We start from the raw sequence: 16689 nt of genomic DNA on the forward strand, positions 1-16689 counted from the left end.
ACGCTCCGCCCTGGCAACGGAGGCGGGGCCAGCGAGACCGGCGGGGGACGGGGAGGGGACCGGGAGGGGACGGGGCGGGGACCGGGAGGGGACACCGGGAAGAGGCGGGGGGACATGGCGGGGACCGGGCGGGGAGGAAGCGGTGGGGGGCGGTTGGAGGGAACGGGGTGACCGGGGGAACCGAGCGGTTCGGGGGGAACCGGGGGTACCGGGGAATTCGGGGAGGGCTGGGGGGGTCAAACCCGAAGGGTCCCGCTGTGCCCGGCACAGGCTCCTCCCACCCCCGCGCCCACCGCTGCGCCCGGGGCTGTCTCCCCACAGCTGGGGATCCCCGCCTCCGCTCCCGCAACCCCCCGGTCCCCGCTGGACCCCCGGTCCCCGTGTGCCCCCCCGCTCCTCCCGGTCCCCTCCGCGCCCTCTCTTGTCCCCCTGGTGCCTCCCGCCCCTCGGCTCCGCCCATCTCGGTGTCCCCGCCCCGCCGCGGCGGCAGGACCGTGCGGGCTGCGGGCTGGCACCGGGCCCGCCCAGCACCGGACCGGCACCGGCACCGGCACCGGCATCAGCCCCGACCCCGGCCCATGGCGGCTCCGGCAGCGGCCGCCACCGCAGGTGAGGGCGGGGGCAGACGGGGGAGGCACGGACCGGCACGCCCATCACCGTGGAACCGGGCCGGGCCCCGCGGGGCGGACAAGGAGATGTAGGGCGGCGTGCAACGGGAGGGGGTGCATGAGGGGCGCATTGGGGGGGCAAAGGGGGGCGCGGGGCCGTGCTGGGGGTGCCCGGCTGCAGGGGGAGGGGGGTGTTGGGGGGGCGGGGACAGGACATCGAGGGGGTCTGTGCAGGGAAAGTGGAGATGGAGGGGGAGAGCAGAGGGGTGCCCAGAGAATGTGGCGGGACACGGGGGTGTTCAGGGGGTGTTCGGGAGCACTGGAGTGCGCTGGGACCATGGGGGGCAGTGGGATGCTCGCAGGAGGTGGGGGTGCAGTGGGGTGACAAGGGGAGGCAGTGGGGTGGCCAGGTGGTCAGACGGAGCAGGCGAGTGCACTGGGGACTTGGGTTTGCAACGGGATGCCCAGGGAATGTGGGGGGACAGTGGGGTGCACGGGGGTGTAGAGGAGTAGTAGGGTGCTCACAGGACATGGAGGAACACCGGGGTGCCCAGGGGACGTGGGGAGCAGTGGGGTACCTTGCAGACATCCCCCCACAGCTGTGCCAGTGCCGGTGTGCGGAGGGGCTTGGGGACAGGGATGTGGCTGTGCTGGTGCAGCTGAGGGGGGCCCGGTATTCTGGGGGGGCTTCACCTGGTGACAGAGGCAGTGCCAGGGCTCCCCTGCACGCCCGTCCCTCCCGCGTGTGGCCCGCACACGACTGTGCCGTAGCCGCCAGCATGGGGCAGCCCCGGCCGTGGCACCGGGGGAACGGAGGGACACCGGGCCCTTGAGGGGACAGTGCCACTGGGGCGGGTTGCGGGTGCCGCGGGGTGACCGGTGCCATGGGGTGCCGGTACCGGCGGCTGCCCGGCTCTGCGGTTGCCGTGAGTCAGCACGCGTCGTGCGGGAGAGATCCCTGATCCGGCCCCGCTCCCGCCAGGCAGCCGGTGAGCCCAGGCCGGAGCGGGCGGTGTGGCTGGTGACACTGCTGGTGACACGGCCGGTGGCACGGCGGGACCATGCAGGCGGAGGCCAGAGGGGAATTCTGCAGCCGGGACCAGCGCCCTGGTGGGTGGCGGCGTGGTGCGGGCAGCGGGGGCCGCGCTCCTTACGGTGACACGGCACAGTGTCACCCACCGGGGCCGGGCACTGCGCGGGGAGAGGCGGCGGGAGCGGGCGGGAGCGGGCAGCCCCCGTGTCCTCCCCGAGGGGATCTGCTCTGCTCTGGAGCGGGATGAGGACCACATTTTCCGGCCCGAGGGAACGTACCGTCAGCGCGGGGTGCCTGATCCCACCGTGCGAGGTCAGGACGTGGCAGAGCCAGTGTCGGGCAGAGGGCTCGTGTCCCGCTGGTGTCCCGCTGGTGTCCTGCCCATGTCCTGCAGCTCCATGTGCCAGCAGCAGGAACACCTCGTAACGTCCTTTTCCCCTTTGGGTTGGGGGTCTCTGTCCCTGCCCCGCTGTCACCACCCTGGTGGGAGGGAGGCGATGCCCATCCCTGTGCCGTGTCACCCGGTAACGCAGTGGTGGCATGGTTCGGTGGTGGCACGTGGTGCCAGGGCACCGGCACTGACCTCGGGGGGACAGGGTGCTGTGTCCCCCGGTTCTGCCCTGGGCACACAGGGCCTCCTCCCACCCTCAGTGCCCGCTCAGCCCCGAGACACGGCTGTGCCCCCACCGTGTACCACCACCGCGTGCCGTGACCTGTGCCATGGCCAAGACCATCTGCCGCGGCCGCCTTGTCCCACCGGCTCTTCCCGGGGACAGTCCCAGCACAATCCGCCCTTGTCCGGGCCCCGGCACAGGCTGCGCTTTGTCTCGCCGACACAAAGGGGCTGCGCGGGGAGGGGGGCGCAGAGCGGGGGGTGGGGGCTGCCAGCTTCCGACACGAGGGTCTCGGCAGTTCTGCCCGTCTCCCCGGTCCTCCCAGGGGTCCTGCTGCCCCCGGCCCCTCAGTCGGGCACCCCGTGAGTGCTGGGGGGCCCCGGGAGGAACTGCCTTCACTGACGCAGAAGGTGCTGATGTGGCAGAGCTTGGCAAGGAGCCACTGGTCCCGGAGCACCCTGCAGGGACCCCCACCCACGGGCCGGCCCAGGAGACCCCCCGAGTCCCCGCGGAGGAGCAGGGTGGCATCCCCATCCCCAGCGCTGGCCTGCTGCAGGTCACCGAGCGCCGACGTGAGTGCGGCCCTGAGCTGGGGTCCCTGCCTGTCCCTGCCTGTGCCTGAGGCCGCCTGCTTTGTCCCTGGGATGTCTGCCTGCCCACAGCATCACTTGCCTGTCCCCAGCACCTCGGGTCTGCTCCGGGGTTTCCTGCCTGTCCCCGAGAGTTGTCTGCCAGCCCTTGGGGTCTCCTGCCTGTCCCGAGAGTCTTCTGTCGCCCTCTGGGGTCTCCTTCCTGTCCCTGGGCTCCCCTGCCACCCCTAGGGATCCCCTGCTAGCCCCCAGCCAGTCATGGCCGTCTCCAAGATCCTCATACCCCCAGCTCCCTGGGCCCCGAGCACCAGACCCCCGCCCCCCTCAAGCCCCCGCCCCCCCCCGTTGGGGACAGCGGTGGGTCCCCAGCCTCTCCCCGGTGCCCGCAGAGCCCCTGAGCAGCGTGTCCTCGCTGGAGGTGCACTTCGACCTGCTGGACCTGACGGAGCTGACGGATATGTCGGACCAGGAGCTAGCCGAGGTCTTCGCCGACTCCGACGAGGAGAACGTGGCCGGAGAGACGCCCGGCGGTGAGCGGGGGTCCGGGGCCGCCGGTCCCGGTCTGCCCGTCCGTCCCGGTGCGTCGCTGACCGCCCACCCGCCCGTGCGTCCCGCAGGGCTGCAGCCGCCGGCGGTGCCGCGGGCCGGGTACCTGCGCTCGCCCTCCTGGACCCGCGCGCGGGAGCAGGGCCGGGACAAGAAGCACCTGAGTGACCCTGAGCTGCCGCCGGGACCCCCGGGACCCCCGGACGCCTTCCTGCCCGCCGAGCGCCCGCGGGAGCCGTAGGGACAAAACCCGCCGGGGGACACCGGGATACGCCGGTGCTGGTCCCGTCGGTACCGATGGAGCCCGTCCCCGGGCGCAGGACTCCCGTTAGCACGCCCGGAGGGCAGAGGCGGCCCCAGCCCCGCGGCGGGGAGGTACCGGGGCTGCCCTCAGCCAGTGGCCCGCGGCCCCGGGGGGGGAAACCGGGCCGGCCCCGCCGGCCCCCGGGAGCGGCACGGCCTTGGTTGCCGGGAGCAGCGGGTGGGGCAGGACGGGACGGGTCGCACGGCTCAGCGCGGCCCGACGGAGCGCGGCCGGTGCCGGTGCCCGCCCGGTTCTGATGTAGCAGTGCTGTGATCCGGTAAAACCGACCGACCGACCCACCGCCGACTTCTGCCCGTCTGCGCCGCCGGGGCGGGAGCGGGAGGAGTTGGGGACACGGAACACCTCGGGAGCACCGGGGAGGGGGGGGCCCGGCCGGTACCGGGGCAGCGTGGCCGCGGCCCCTCTCGATGAGTGTGGCACATCCCCGATAACGTCGCGCAGCGCAATTCTGTCCCGCGGGCGGCGCTGGACCGGGGACCGGCCCGGCGCTGGGTCGGTCCCGGTGCTCGCCCCGCGGCAGCCCCAGCCTCGGCAGGAGCTCCCGGGCTGCCGCCCCCGGCATTCGCACATCCTGCCCGTGCCCCCGGTGCCCCCCGCCGCCGCCCGAAGCAGGGACACGAGTGCTGGGTTGCGCAAAGAGGCTCGTTAATGCTACAGGAAACACCGGGGAGAAGGGAAGGCAGCGGCTTCACACCGCACCCGGTCCAGCCCGGGGAAGATCCCGCAACATCCCCCCGGGGCTCGGCCCCGGTAACGGTGGTGCCGAGGCCTGGGGAAGGACCTCATTCCGGTATTGTTTGTGGGGGACTCGGTCCCGTCCCGGTGCCAGGGCTGAGCCCTCCTGCCAGCACCTGCCGCCCCAGGATAGCGCAGCGCCAGCCCCGGCCTGCACCCCGTCCCTGCCCGCACCCGGTTGCAGGCAGGGACGGCAGGAGCTGCTGTGGGGCCATAACCGGATCCCGGTTAACCGGATCCTGGCCCCTCCGGCGAGGGTCTCCATGCTTCCGGGAATGGCTGGAGTTCAGCAGTGATTCCCCCCCCGGCAGTGCTGCCATTTCCATGAGCAGAGGGTCCCAGAGCCAGGGCCACCCCAGTCCCCAAACCACCACTGGGCTGATTGTGTCCATCCCAGGGCCCTGTGGTGGGTGGGGAGCAATCTTGGGCCTGAGACCCCACCATGGGGGCAAACTCCCCTCAGGGCTCTGCTTCCGTGCTGGAGTCCTGGAACAAGGATTGCTTCCGCAGGCTCAGCCGGGCGCACCGGGGACAGGTGGTGGAGTTGTCATAGTAGCAGTCCCTGGAGGGGGGGACAGCACTGGGTCACCCCCTGCCACCCCCACGTCCCCACATCCCGCCCCAGTGTGTCGGTACCTGTGGAAGACGGCAGAGCAGTCAGCGCAGACCGAGGTGTGGCTGTCGAAGGGGAAGAGCACGTCGCCCTCCCGGCACAGCTCACAGACGAAGCCCTTGGCCTGGCATCGCTGGGGGAGCAGGCAGGAGGTGACAATGGTGACCCCGCCAGCCCTGCACTGGCCCCATGGGGGTGTCCCCCCGGCTCTGCCCCAAAGCACGGGCTCACCTCGCAGTCCAGCTTGATGTGCTTGGCAAAGAGCGTGTGGATCTCAGTGAGGGAGCAGCCGAGGCGCCCGGCCTCGATGTCGATCAGGTCCTGCAGCGAGTACATCTCATCGTTCTCCACAAAGTGCTGTCGGTCCTGCAGCTGTGGGCAAACGGGTCACTGTGACTGCCACCGCTGTGTGACCGCCACCGCCATGCCTGGCCCTGGCCCCCAGCCTGACCTGCAGCAGCAGCCGCGCCTCCATCGCCTCCTTGCAGGTGATGAAGTAGGGCTTCATCAGCAGGATGTCCTGGCGCAGCTTCTGCAGGGGACAGGATGGGATGGGATGGGAATGAGGATAGGAATGGGTGTGGGGGCAGGGATGGGACAAGCACAAGAAAAGAGGCAGTGGCAGGGGCAAAGATGAGATGGAGACAGTGTGAGAATGGGACAGGATGAGAATGGGGACAGGGATGGGATGGAAATAGGGACAGGAATGGGAATAGGAATGAGGACAGGGATGGAATGGGAATGGGTTCAGGGACAGGGAGACAGGGTTGTGATTGGGATGGAGACAGGAGCATGGCAAGAACAAGACCAGATTGGGTCAAGTTCATCCCTGTAACAGTCTGGGCACCCTCTGCCCCAAACCCCCCCACCTCACCTTGCTTCCTCTCTGTGGGACCCAGTGGGTGCCACTGGAGTCCCCCAACCTCCTGCTCATCCCAGGTGCCCTCTGTGGCGTCCCCTGCCCTTGTGGGGTGTCCTCCCCAGATCCAGCACTCACCCGGATCTCCACCAGCTCCTCCACATAGTTGAAGAGCAGTGGGTTGATCTCCCGCAGCTTCAGCACCGGCCGTGACACCATCAGTGCCAGGTACCTCATGCTGCACCGCGACACCTGCCCGACACCGCCAGAGCCACCGTCACCCCCCGCACCTGCCAGCCCTGCTGCCACCACCCACAGACCCCTGGCAGGGCCCCATCACAGGGACACGGCCCTGGGGACATGGCTTCCCCTCAAGTGAGCTGTGCCCAGCAACCCCCATCACCAGGGACATGGCCCCCATGACCAGGAATGTGGTCCCTCGAGTGACCTCTACCAAGGGACATGCCCCCCAGGGACCCCCATGACAAAGGACAAGGCTCCCAAGTCACCTCTATCCATGGATGCAGCTCCCAGGGTCCCCCATGACCAAGGACATGGCCCCCCCAGGTGGCCTCTACCCAGGACCACTGTCCCAAGGGACTTCCATGACACCCCAGGGTGCCCCCACCCCATGCCAGGGCCACCTTGCGGGGCTCGAAGTCCCAGTTGTGGATGGCACGGGCGGGCACCACGGCCAGGTCGTTCCAGTGGCAGCTGGAGCAGTAGTAGAGGCCGGTGTAGTCGCACTGTCGGGCCTCACTGGGCACCCCCCCTGTGGCGGCACAGGGCTGGCATGGGGCTGGCACTGGTACTGCCCTGCTCTCTGCCCACCCCACACCCTGTGTGTGCCCCCAGGACACCCAGCAACACCTGGGCACACGGTGGGTCCCCAGTGTCACCTTCCTCAGATCCCCATAACTCCCAGAGCCCAAACCTTCAGCTCCCACCAGCCCCACACACCTCCCACCCCACAGCCCCTCAGCCCCAAGCAGCTCCCCCCAGCCTCACAGAGCCCCCCAAGGGAGCCAAGCCCCACAGGCTCCCACCTCCCCTCAGCCCCTCCAGCCTCACAACCCCTCAGCTCTGCACAGCTCCATGAAGCCCCTAGCCCTACACCTCCTGGTCCCACACCACCCAACCCCACAGGGCTCCCAGCTCATCCCAGCCCCATATCACCCAGCCTCAACTACCAGCCAGCAGAGCCCCCAGCTCCCCCCAGCCCCACGGCTCGCCCCAGCCCCCCTGGCAGCAGCAGGGGCTCACGGAGGGAGATGGGGGCCCGGCACTCAGCACAGCGATAGTCCTGGCTGTCCAGTCCACTCTCGGGGCAGATGCTGAGCTGGTACTCGGCTTGGTGGCTCACCTGGGCCCGCACACAGGGCCGGCTCACCAGCGGCAGGCACTTGCTGTGGCAGCGGTAGTAGCAGCCTGGGGGACACAGGTGGTTGTCAGCGTGGGGATGGGGCAAACGGGGACGTGGAGGGGGTGTCCCAGACCCACCTGTGCAGGTGTACCAGGTCTGGATGAGCCCCCAGATGATGGTGCTGCACTTGTCACACATCTGCTTGACGCTCTTGCTCTTCTCCTTGTAGAAACGATGCTCCAGGACCACCCGGATGTTGGGCTCATCCTCACCAGGGTCCTGCAGGGGGAAAAGGGGGGTCAGAGAACTAAAGAATCACAGAATTGTTTGGGTTGGACCTTAAAGCTCATCCCATTCCATCCCCTGCCATGGGCAGGGACACCTTCCACTATCCCAGGCTGCTCCAAGCCCTCTCCAGCTTGGCCTTGGACACTTCCAGGGATGGGTATCAGCATGGAGCCCCAGCCATGGAGACCCCCCTGGCCCCAGCCCCAGCCTCAGTCCCACCTTCAGCTCCTGCAGCTTGAGGCGGAGGTGGATGAGCCGAACCACGGCATCCTTCTGCCGCTCCGAGTGCTCAGGCAGCGCCAGGATCACCCGCTTGCACTCCTCGATGGCCTGGCGCAGCTGCGGCACGTCCGACGCCAGGATCAGCCCCTGCCACCACCACCAGAGGAGGAGGAAGGTGAGCTGAGACCCCCATATCCCCCCCATCCCCACAACACCCACCCCACTCACCACAGGGCGGGAGAAGTGGTCCTCAGCCAGCCCCAGGTCCAGGGCGCCCTCGAGGTCCCCTGGGGTGGGATCCGGCTGCTGGGCTGCAAAGTGGGGTCTCAGGGGGGCCTGAACCCACCCCCAGAATAGGGGGTACCATGGAGGGGCTGGGCCTGGTTGCCCACCCCAGTGTGGGACAGGGAGTGGGGTGGGGGAATCAGCACCCACCTGGGGCAGGGGGTTCTCCGTCGGGGCACTCCGGCTGCTCAGGGGTCTTGTTGAAGGGGTTGAGGTGGGCCTGGCGGAAGCGGGCCAGCCGCTCATCCGATGCCATCGCCACCGTCCTGCTGGGGAATGGACACTGCCTCAGTTACCCCAGCACTGGCACAAGCACCGGCACCGACACCCTGGCATCAACACCCCAGCACTGGCACTGACACCATCACCAACACCCCGAATACCATCACCAGCATCCCGTCAGGAGCACTTGCGTCGTATCACCAGCACCCACACCCTGGCACCAGCACAATCACCCCATCACAGGCACCAATAGCACCTCAGCAGCACCGACACTGTCACCAACACCCTGTCATGGCACTGATACTCCAGCGTTGGCACTGACATCCCAGCACCAGCAGTGACACCCCGGCACCAGCACCAACACCCTGGTACTGACACCTCAGCACTGACACTTCCTCACCAGCAGCAACACCCCGGTACTCCCACCGGCTGTACCAGCACTGGCAGGGACACCCCAACACCAGCACCGAAACCCTGTCCCTGGCACCGACACAAACACCGACACCTCCTCACTGTCACTGACACCCCGGTACAGCCACAGAAACGCCAGCACTGCCACAAACACCGGCACACCGGCACCGGCACAAACACCGGCACTGACACACCGGCACCGGCATTCTGTCACAACCACCAACACCCCAGCACCGTCTCCGTCCCCAACACCCCGGTCCTGGCACCAACACCCACCTCCGTTCCCGGCCCTGTCCCCGTCTCCGTCCCCGCGGACAGACGCGTCTCTCCGCCTCCCACGCCCTGCCCCGCCGCCACCGCCCGCTTCGGCCCACGGTCACCACGTACCGGCACCGTGCACAGATCCCCTGGGGTCCCGATGTCCCCCCGATGTCCCCCCGATGTCCCCCCGATGTCCCCCCGATGTCCCCCTGCAGCCCCTCCCGCGCGCCCGCCAGGGGGCAGCGCCCCCGCCCCGCTCACCGCCGCGCGCCGCCGCGCCCGCCCGCGCGCCCCGCCCCTCAGCGCCCCCGCGCTGCTGCCCCCTGCCGGCCGGCAGACCGCACTGCGCCGCGCCCGGGCGGGGCCGCTCCGCGCACCGCGACACCCGCGCTGTCCCCACCCCTACAGCCCCGCAGCTCCCCTCCGCGCTGTCCCCACCCCTACAGCCCCGCAGCTCCCCTCCGCGCTGTCCCCACCCCTACAGCCCCGCAGCTCCCCTCCGCGCTGTGCCCACCCCTACAGCCCCGCAGCTCCCCTCCGCGCTGTCCCCACCCCTACAGCCCCGCAGCTCCCCTCCGCGCTGTCCCCACCCCTACAGCTGTCCCCACCCCTACAGCCCCGCATCCGACACCCGCGCTGTCCCCACCCCTACAGCCCCGCAGCTCCCCTCCGCGCTGTCCCCACCCCTACAGCTGTCCCCACCCCTACAGCCCCGCATCTGCCACCCGCGCTGTCCCCACCCCTACAGCCTTGTCTCTACAGCCTCCATCTCTACAGCACCCGGCCTCATCATCCCTTGTCCCTACAGCACCCATCCCCACAACTCGCCGTCTCCATCACCACTGTCTCCACCCCTACAGACCCCACCCCTACAGCCTTCATCCCCAGTGTCCCCATCGCCACAGCCCTCAGCCCCACTGTCCCCATTCCTATAGCCCACAGCCCTATCAGCCCATGGCCTCCAAAGCCGGGGGACTCGGATCCAGGAGTGTCCTGGGTCCTCCACAACTGCGCACACACCCAGCCCTGGGGAAGCACCCTGGGGTCTGCGCTACCACCTCAGTTTGGGGAACAAAGGGCCAACTGTGGCTGCCACACCCCCCCAGCATGGAGAAGGGTGACAGTGGGGACAAAGGCACAGCCCGCCTGGGGGGACTGAATCTGTGGGGCAGAAGGGTGGGGGGCAGTACATGGGGGCTTCCCAAACACCTCCCCTGGCTGGGAATGGCTGAATTGTGTGGGTGTTCCCTGTTCCCCCTACCCAGCAGCCACAGACAAATAGTACCTGGACAGCAATAAATTTATTAAGTATTCAAAAAAAATAATAAGACACAAACCAGTAAAAAACGAAAAGGGGGGAGGTAGGAAGGGGGGCAGGGGGCCGAGCCGGCTCAGGGGGGGACGGGGTCAGGAGACACTGAGGGGACGGCGGGGGGAGCAGCACCCGGGGGGTGCAGCAGCGCGAAGCCGGGGGGCCGCGGGCAGTGTCAGGGGGCGGCGTCGGGCATCACTTGGCGCCCTGCGCCTCCGACTCCTCCTCGTCGTCCTCGTACATCTCACCCTCCTCCTCGGCCGTGGCGTCCTGGTACTGCTGGTACTCGGACACCAGGTCATTCATGTTGCTCTCAGCCTCGGTGAACTCCATCTCGTCCATCCCCTCACCTGTGTACCAGTGCAGGAAGGCTTTGCGGCGGAACATGGCTGTGAACTGCTCCGAGATGCGCTTGAAGAGCTCCTGGATGGCCGTGCTGTTCCCGATGAAGGTGGAGGACATCTTCAGGCCCCGTGGTGGGATGTCACACACGGCCACCTTGACATTGTTGGGGATCCACTCCACAAAGTAGGAGCTGTTCTTGCTCTGGATGGCCAACATCTGTTCATCCACCTCCTTCATGGACATGCGGCCACGGAAGACGGTGGCCACGGTGAGGTAGCGGCCATGGCGGGGGTCACAGGCGGCCATCATGTTCTTGGCATCAAACATCTGCTGGGTGAGCTCGGGCACGGTGAGGGCGCGGTACTGCTGGCTGCCACGTGCTGTCAGCGGGGCAAAGCCGGGCATGAAGAAGTGCAGCCGAGGGAAGGGCACCATGTTGACGGCCAGCTTGCGGAGGTCAGCATTGAGCTGGCCAGGGAAGCGCAGGGAGGTGGTGACGCCGCTCATGGTGGCCGAGACAAGGTGGTTGAGGTCACCGTAGGTGGGAGTGGCCAGTTTGAGGGTGCGGAAGCAGATGTCGTAGAGCGCCTCGTTGTCGATGCAGTACGTCTCATCCGTGTTCTCCACCAGCTGGTGGATGGACAGCGTGGCGTTGTAGGGCTCCACCACCGTGTCCGACACCTTGGGGGATGGCACCACGCTGAAGGTGTTCATGATGCGGTCTGGGTACTCCTCCCGCACCTTGCTGATGAGGAGGGTGCCCATGCCCGAGCCGGTGCCCCCGCCCAGAGAGTGGGTCAGCTGGAAACCCTGCAGGCAGTCGCAGTTCTCACACTCCTTCCGCACCACGTCCAGCACCGAGTCCACCAGCTCGGCCCCCTCTGTGTAGTGCCCCTTTGCCCAGTTGTTCCCGGCACCGCTCTGCCCTGGGAAAAAAAAAGAGGCTCCGATGGCCGCTGGCCCCCCACACCCGCGGGCACCGGGGAGAGGATCAGGGCTGGGACCGGCCGCTGCCGCCGGCAGTACCGCGGAGATCTGACGCCGGGGCGGGGTGGGAAGCAGGAACCGCAGAGGTTTGGCGGCGTGCCGGCAGTGCCGGGCCCCGCGGCGCGGGAGGGGTGTGCCCGCCGAGTGCCCCGGGGACGGCGACAGGCCGGGCGGGTCCGAGGATGCAGGGGCTGGGGGGGAACATCGGGGGACGGGGCACCCCTCCCTCCCCGGGGACCTACCAAAGATGAAGTTGTCAGGGCGGAAGAGGTGGCCGAAGGCACCCGAGCGCACGCTGTCCATCGTCCCCGGCTCCAGGTCCACCAGGATGGCGCGAGGCACGTACTTGTGAGCTGAGAGAGACCCCATGACGGGAAGGGACCTGCTGCCGCCCCCCCATCCCGCCCCCAGGGGTGTTTCCCAGTGCCCTGCAGGGTTCTACAGGACTGGGTGCACAGGTCGTGTCCCCCCCAAACCCCAGGGGCTCATGGGGTGGTTGCATGTCTCGTGCCCCCCAAACAATGGGGGTCGCATGGGGTGGGTGCAGGTGTCTGTCCCCCATTTCCCCTCCGGGCCCCATGGGCTGCGTGAATGTTCGTGTTTTGTTCCCCCCACACCACAGGATCCTCCAGGGCGAGTGCAGGTGCCCCTCTCCCCAAGGTCCCATGGGACTGGGCGCAAGTGCGGTGTCCCCCCCACACCACAGTGTCCCACGGGGCGGGTGCATGTGTCATGCCCGCACCCAAACCACAGGGTCCCATGAACTTGGAGGTACATGTGCCCCCTGCCCCCCCCAACTACAGGGTCTGAGGGGGTGGGTGCACATGTCTGCCCCCCCTCGGGTCCAACAGGGCGGGGGTGCAGGTGTTGTGTATGACCCCTCCCAAATCACAGGGTCCCATGGAACTAGGTGCACATGATTTCCCCCTGCCCCAAACTAAATGGTGCCACAGGGTGGGTGCACATGCCTGCCCCGCCCACACCTCCATGGGGTGGGTGTCTCTGTCTGCCCCCCCTCCCCACCCCAGCGGACCCAGCTCCTCCTGCAGGGGGGGTCAGACTGGGGCCCCACGCCCCAGCTCAGGCTACCCCGCCGGGGGCAGTTCCGAGGGGGGGTCGCTTACAAGAGGCCTCATTGTAGTAGACACTGATGCGTTCAAGCTGCAGGTCCGAGTCCCCCACGTAGTTGCCGCTGGGGTCGATGCCGTGCTCGTCGCTGATCACCTCCCAAAACTGGGGAGGACGGGGAGCTCAGCAGGGCGGGAGGCACTGGAACATCCCCAGACCCCCGGGCGAGGCACGGGGCACCAGGATCCTCCCATCCCTAGGCAGGGCTGGGTGGGGCAAGAGGCACTGGGATACCCCAAACACCGAAATCCCCAGGCAGGGAGGGGCGGGGGGCACCAGGACTCCCCAAACCCCTGGGCAGGCGGTGGGCACCGGGATCCCCCAAACACCCAAAATCCCGAATAGGGAGGAGGGTATTGGGACTCCTCAAACCCCGAGACAGGGCTCAGCGGAGCGGGGGGCAGGGGGATCCCCCAAACACCTCAAATCCCGAGCAGGGCGGGGAGCACCCCCAAACGCCGGGCGGGGCTCAGCAGGGCGGGGGGCACCGGGATCCGCCGAGCACCGGGCGGCACTCAGCAGGGCGGGGGGCACCGGGACCCCCCAAACGCCGGGCGGGACTCAGCAGGGCGGGGGGCACCGGGACCCCCCAAACGCCGGGCGGGACTCAGCAGGGTGGGGGGCACCGGGACCCCCCAAACGCCGGGCGGGACTCAGCAGGGCGGGGGGCACCGGGACCCCCCAAACGCCGGGCGGGGCGCGGCGCGGGCGCTGTCCGCGGTGCTGACGGACAAAGGCGGGGGGCGGGGGGCGCGGGGGGGGGGGGGGCGGGGCGCTTTGTCCTCCCGGTGCGGCGGCAGGGGGGGAGGGGAGCGCAGGGGAGGGAGGGGGGAGCGGGTCTGTCTTTGTCCGCCGCCCGGCTCCGCCGCGGCGGGCGGGGCGGGGCGGCGGCGCCGCCGTTACCTTGGCGCCGATCTGGTTGCCGCATTGCCCCGCCTGGATGTGGACGATCTCCCTCATGGTGCGGCCGGGCCGGAGCGGAGCGGGACGGGAGCGGGCTGGGGCCGGGAGCGGAGCGGCACCGGAGCGGAGCGGCACCGGGAGCGCGGGGGGCGGTGCGGCCGCCGCCGCATCCTTTATAGGCTCCCGCCGCCGCACCGGGCCGGCCGCTGACGTCACCGCCGCCCGCAGCCAATCAGCGGCCGCCGCCGCAGCGCCGCAACAGCCCTGCGGCACCGGCACCGCCCGCCACGCCCCGCCCGGCCCCGCCCGCGGCCACGCCCCGCCGCGGCGGAGCGGGGACCCGGCACCCGCGGGGGGCACGGCCGAGGGGGCACCCCGCACCCGCGGGCAGCGGGGACACCCCGGGACCCGTGGGGGGACCCTGGGAGCGCCCGGCGTCGGCGGGAGCATCCCGAGGCGGCGGCGGCGGCGGGTCTGGGGGACACACGCGGGACACCCCTCCCAAGCGCGTCCCGTAACGGGGAGGGGTAGGAACAGGGTACGGGAGGGCCACCCTGGGGTTCCCGGTCGCCGGTCGTCCTCCCCGGGACCGGGGATAGTGCCGGTGCCGGTGCTGGGGTGGGCGGCGGCGGGCGCGGCCCGAGAACAAAGGCGACGGTGATGGGCCCTTTGTCCGGGGGCGGCCCCGGCCGCCCCCCGCGTGGGGTCCAGCCTCCCGCCGCCCCGCCAGTCCCTCCCGGTTCCAGCCGGTACCCAGTGGGAGCAAGTGACCCTTGACCGACCGGCGGGGCCGGGAGGGACCTCTCCCCCCGGGGCTCCCCGGGGCCGCCCGATGCCAGCCACAGCGTCACTGCAAAGAGCCTTTATTGGGAACCGTGAGCCCCTCGCCCGCACTGGGCACCCCGCGGCTCGTCCCATCCATCCATCAGTCCATCCATCTGTCCATTTCGGGGCAGGGGTGGCCGTACTGGTACCGTGTCCTGCTGCCTACCACGAGCACGTCACCACCTCCCGCAGCGTCCGCCGGAGCTCCTGGCTCCGGAAGGCGTAGATGAGGGGGTCAATCACCGAGTTACAGATGATGAGGATGAGGAAGAGGTTGAAGTAGCTGAAGAAGCAGATGCAGAAGGGGTTGGTGGGACAGGTGACGATGAGGATGAGGTGGAAGAAGAAGGGCCCCCAGCAGATAAAGAAGACACCCAGGAGGATGGTGAGGGTGATGGCACCCTTCAGGCTGCCACCACGGTGGGTGGTGGGTGGCTTCTGCTGGCTGGAGATGCTGTGGAGGTGGTGGCGGGCCAGGGTGAACATGTGGATGTAGAGCACCAGCATGAGGACCAGCATGAAGAGGAAAAAGCCGATGAGGCAGAGGAGGATGGTGTTGCTGCTGTAGTAGGCGATCAAGACGGTGCTGGAGACAGTGCTGGCCAGCCAGATGCTGACCATGGTGACCACGGCCCGCTGGAGTGTCATGATGCTGTGGTAGCGCAGGGCATAGAAGATGGTGATGTAACGGTCAACGGCGATGACCCCCGGGAAGGAGAGGGAAGACATGACCGAGCTGCAGATGAGCATGTCGATGACGCTGTCCATGTGGCGGATGATGCTGGGGCGCATCACCAGCACCCCGTGCTCCAGCAGCAGCATGAGGAGCATCTCTGCCAGGTTGCTGATGCTCACCAGCATGTCAGACACAGCCAGGCAGCAGATAAAGTAGTAGGTAGGCGAGTGCAGGTTCCTGTTCTTCAGGATGGCGGCCACCACCAGCAGGTTCTCCACCAGGCTCACCAGCCCCAGCACGAGGAACAGCTCATTGGGAATGTCCAGCCCCTGGCACCAGCCGCTGCTGGCCCCGACCGTGGCATTACTCTGGTTGCCCTTGCTGGCATTCCAGGGCTTGCGCAGCAGACGCAGGGAGGCCAGCGTCGACATGGCCCCCTCCTCAGCCCCGGGGCCCCCCGTGGCACCTGCACGGCCCCCGAGCCCGCGTTGCGCCCCGCCAGCTCTCCCGCGGTGCCCAGCGGCGAGGCTGAGGGGATGCCCAGGAGTTGGGGATGGAAGGCGTGGGATGTGCTGGGGGTGTCACGTGCCTGCTGGGACCCTCCGGTTTGGTGGCCGCTCTCCACACCAGCGCTGCCCAGCGCCTCACGCCCGCCGGCCCAGGGTGCTGGGGAAGAAAGGGCCTTTTCTCTGCCCCACTTTAAAGCCGTTTCCCGCAGCTCCTCCTCCTCGGGGGGTGGGCACCTGCATGAGGGAGGCACCCCAGCAGTGAGAGGGGCCGCTGCCGAGGCCAGGGCTGACAGACCCCCAGGATGGCCCTGGGGAACCCGATTGCTTGGGATCACCATGAACCGTGGGGTCTCAAATGCCCGGGGGTGGTCCATGCATCCCTGGGGTCATGCACCTTGGGGGCACTGCCATAGGGGTCCTGTGCACCTTAGGGTCCCCACGTGTCCTGAGGTCCTGCATCTGCTGGGGGGACCCCTGAACCTTGGTCTGCATATCTTGAGGGGTCCCATGTGCCCTGTGGGACTCGTGTCCTGGGGGGTCCCATCTGCTGTGGGGGTCATCCACACGCCCTGAGATATCCATGCACCTCGAGGACCCCTGTAGGACCCTCCCTACTGCATGATCCAAGCTGTCCCACACATTGGGACTGGGAGGGGTCCTATCCCCATGGCCCGGGGGAAGATGTTTTACCATGGGGCAGGCGTGGGATGCCATAGGAGTTGTCAAAGGCGTGATTAAATGGGATGCTGCAGAGCCCGGCCCTGGAGGGATCCCAGGCGGGCTGGGAGGGACAGGACCCATCTGACCATCATGTGCCTTAGGTCTGTGTTGATGCCTGGAGCCACGTGGCTGCCAAAGAGCCATTCACAGCTCCATGAAAGGGCCGATCCCACGGTTATCCACTTCCGTTGGGAAGCCCTTCCCTCTGGCATGGATGCAAACGGCTCAGCTGCACACACTGGGAATGGGGTCCCAGGCTGCCACAGTGCCAAACTACAGGGATGGGACCCCACGGGATTTGGATATGCC

The 16689-nt window shown here is 68.5% G+C and overlaps 3 protein-coding genes across 8 annotated transcripts; 1 reads left to right on the top strand and 2 right to left on the bottom strand.

Annotated features, from left to right (window-relative positions):
• Positions 1–180: 180 nt before the first annotated feature.
• DBNDD1 (dysbindin domain containing 1) lies at positions 181–3995 on the top strand. Of its 4 annotated transcripts, none has more exons than XM_032122161.1 (5): positions 181–609; positions 1591–1718; positions 2663–2827; positions 3235–3375; positions 3463–3995. In XM_032122161.1, the coding sequence occupies exons 2-5, from the start codon at positions 1670–1672 to the stop codon at positions 3630–3632; spliced, it is 525 nt and encodes a 174-aa protein (XP_031978052.1). In that variant the 5' UTR covers positions 181–609; positions 1591–1669; the 3' UTR covers positions 3633–3995. The 4 variants fall into 4 exon arrangements, with proteins under 4 accessions (XP_031978052.1, XP_031978053.1, XP_031978054.1 ...); XM_032122162.1 differs by having other exon boundaries at positions 1595–1718; XM_032122163.1 differs by having other exon boundaries at positions 183–609; positions 2681–2827.
• A 345-nt stretch (positions 3996–4340) lies between these two features.
• On the bottom strand, positions 4341–9268 carry DEF8 (differentially expressed in FDCP 8 homolog). Of its 3 annotated transcripts, none has more exons than XM_032122157.1 (12): positions 9237–9268; positions 8232–8347; positions 8025–8107; positions 7794–7943; positions 7424–7565; positions 7187–7351; positions 6568–6695; positions 6062–6175; positions 5516–5596; positions 5296–5436; positions 5088–5197; positions 4341–5013 (listed from the first exon to the last, which is right to left on the bottom strand). In XM_032122157.1, the coding sequence occupies exons 2-12, from the start codon at positions 8335–8337 to the stop codon at positions 4911–4913; spliced, it is 1323 nt and encodes a 440-aa protein (XP_031978048.1). In that variant the 5' UTR covers positions 8338–8347; positions 9237–9268; the 3' UTR covers positions 4341–4910. The 3 variants fall into 3 exon arrangements, with proteins under 3 accessions (XP_031978048.1, XP_031978046.1, XP_031978047.1); XM_032122155.1 differs by lacking the exon at positions 9237–9268 and adding an exon at positions 9102–9135; XM_032122156.1 differs by lacking the exon at positions 9237–9268 and adding an exon at positions 9102–9135 and having other exon boundaries at positions 8232–8350.
• A 989-nt stretch (positions 9269–10257) lies between these two features.
• On the bottom strand, positions 10258–15809 carry TUBB3 (tubulin beta 3 class III). Its single transcript, XM_032122168.1, has 5 exons — positions 14641–15809; positions 13651–14124; positions 12744–12852; positions 11862–11972; positions 10258–11558 (listed from the first exon to the last, which is right to left on the bottom strand). Exons 1-5 carry the CDS (start codon positions 15580–15582, stop codon positions 10483–10485), a joined length of 2712 nt encoding a protein of 903 aa, XP_031978059.1. The 5' UTR covers positions 15583–15809; the 3' UTR covers positions 10258–10482.
• Positions 15810–16689: the final 880 nt, after the last annotated feature.

The sequence above is a fragment of the Corvus moneduloides genome, chromosome 12 (assembly GCF_009650955.1).
Source record: "Corvus moneduloides isolate bCorMon1 chromosome 12, bCorMon1.pri, whole genome shotgun sequence".
Lineage (NCBI taxonomy): Eukaryota > Metazoa > Chordata > Aves > Passeriformes > Corvidae > Corvus > Corvus moneduloides.

What these genes read in the sequence shown, in the direction of transcription:
- DBNDD1 (XM_032122160.1), top strand. Translation starts at nt 2,362, where the DNA reads ATGGCCAAGACCATCTGCCGCGGCCGCCTTGTCCCACCGGCTCTTCCC. An exon ending in GCAGGTCACCGAGCGCCGAC is followed by an intron (nt 2,828 to 3,234) that starts GTGAGTGCGGCC and finishes CGGTGCCCGCAG; the next exon opens with AGCCCCTGAGCAGCGTGTCC. An exon ending in GGCCGGAGAGACGCCCGGCG is followed by an intron (nt 3,376 to 3,462) that starts GTGAGCGGGGGT and finishes TGCGTCCCGCAG; the next exon opens with GGCTGCAGCCGCCGGCGGTG.
- DEF8 (XM_032122157.1), bottom strand. Translation starts at nt 8,337, where the DNA reads ATGGCATCGGATGAGCGGCTGGCCCGCTTCCGCCAGGCCCACCTCAAC. An exon ending in TCAAGCTGCAGGAGCTGAAG is followed by an intron (nt 7,566 to 7,793) that starts GTGGGACTGAGG and finishes TTCCCCCTGCAG; the next exon opens with GACCCTGGTGAGGATGAGCC. An exon ending in TGCTCTGCCGTCTTCCACAG is followed by an intron (nt 5,014 to 5,087) that starts GTACCGACACAC and finishes CCCCCCCTCCAG; the next exon opens with GGACTGCTACTATGACAACT.
- TUBB3 (XM_032122168.1), bottom strand. Translation starts at nt 15,582, where the DNA reads ATGTCGACGCTGGCCTCCCTGCGTCTGCTGCGCAAGCCCTGGAATGCC. An exon ending in CTACTACAATGAGGCCTCTT is followed by an intron (nt 11,973 to 12,743) that starts GTAAGCGACCCC and finishes GGTCTCTCTCAG; the next exon opens with CTCACAAGTACGTGCCTCGC. An exon ending in CCCTGACAACTTCATCTTTG is followed by an intron (nt 11,559 to 11,861) that starts GTAGGTCCCCGG and finishes TTTTTTTCCCAG; the next exon opens with GGCAGAGCGGTGCCGGGAAC.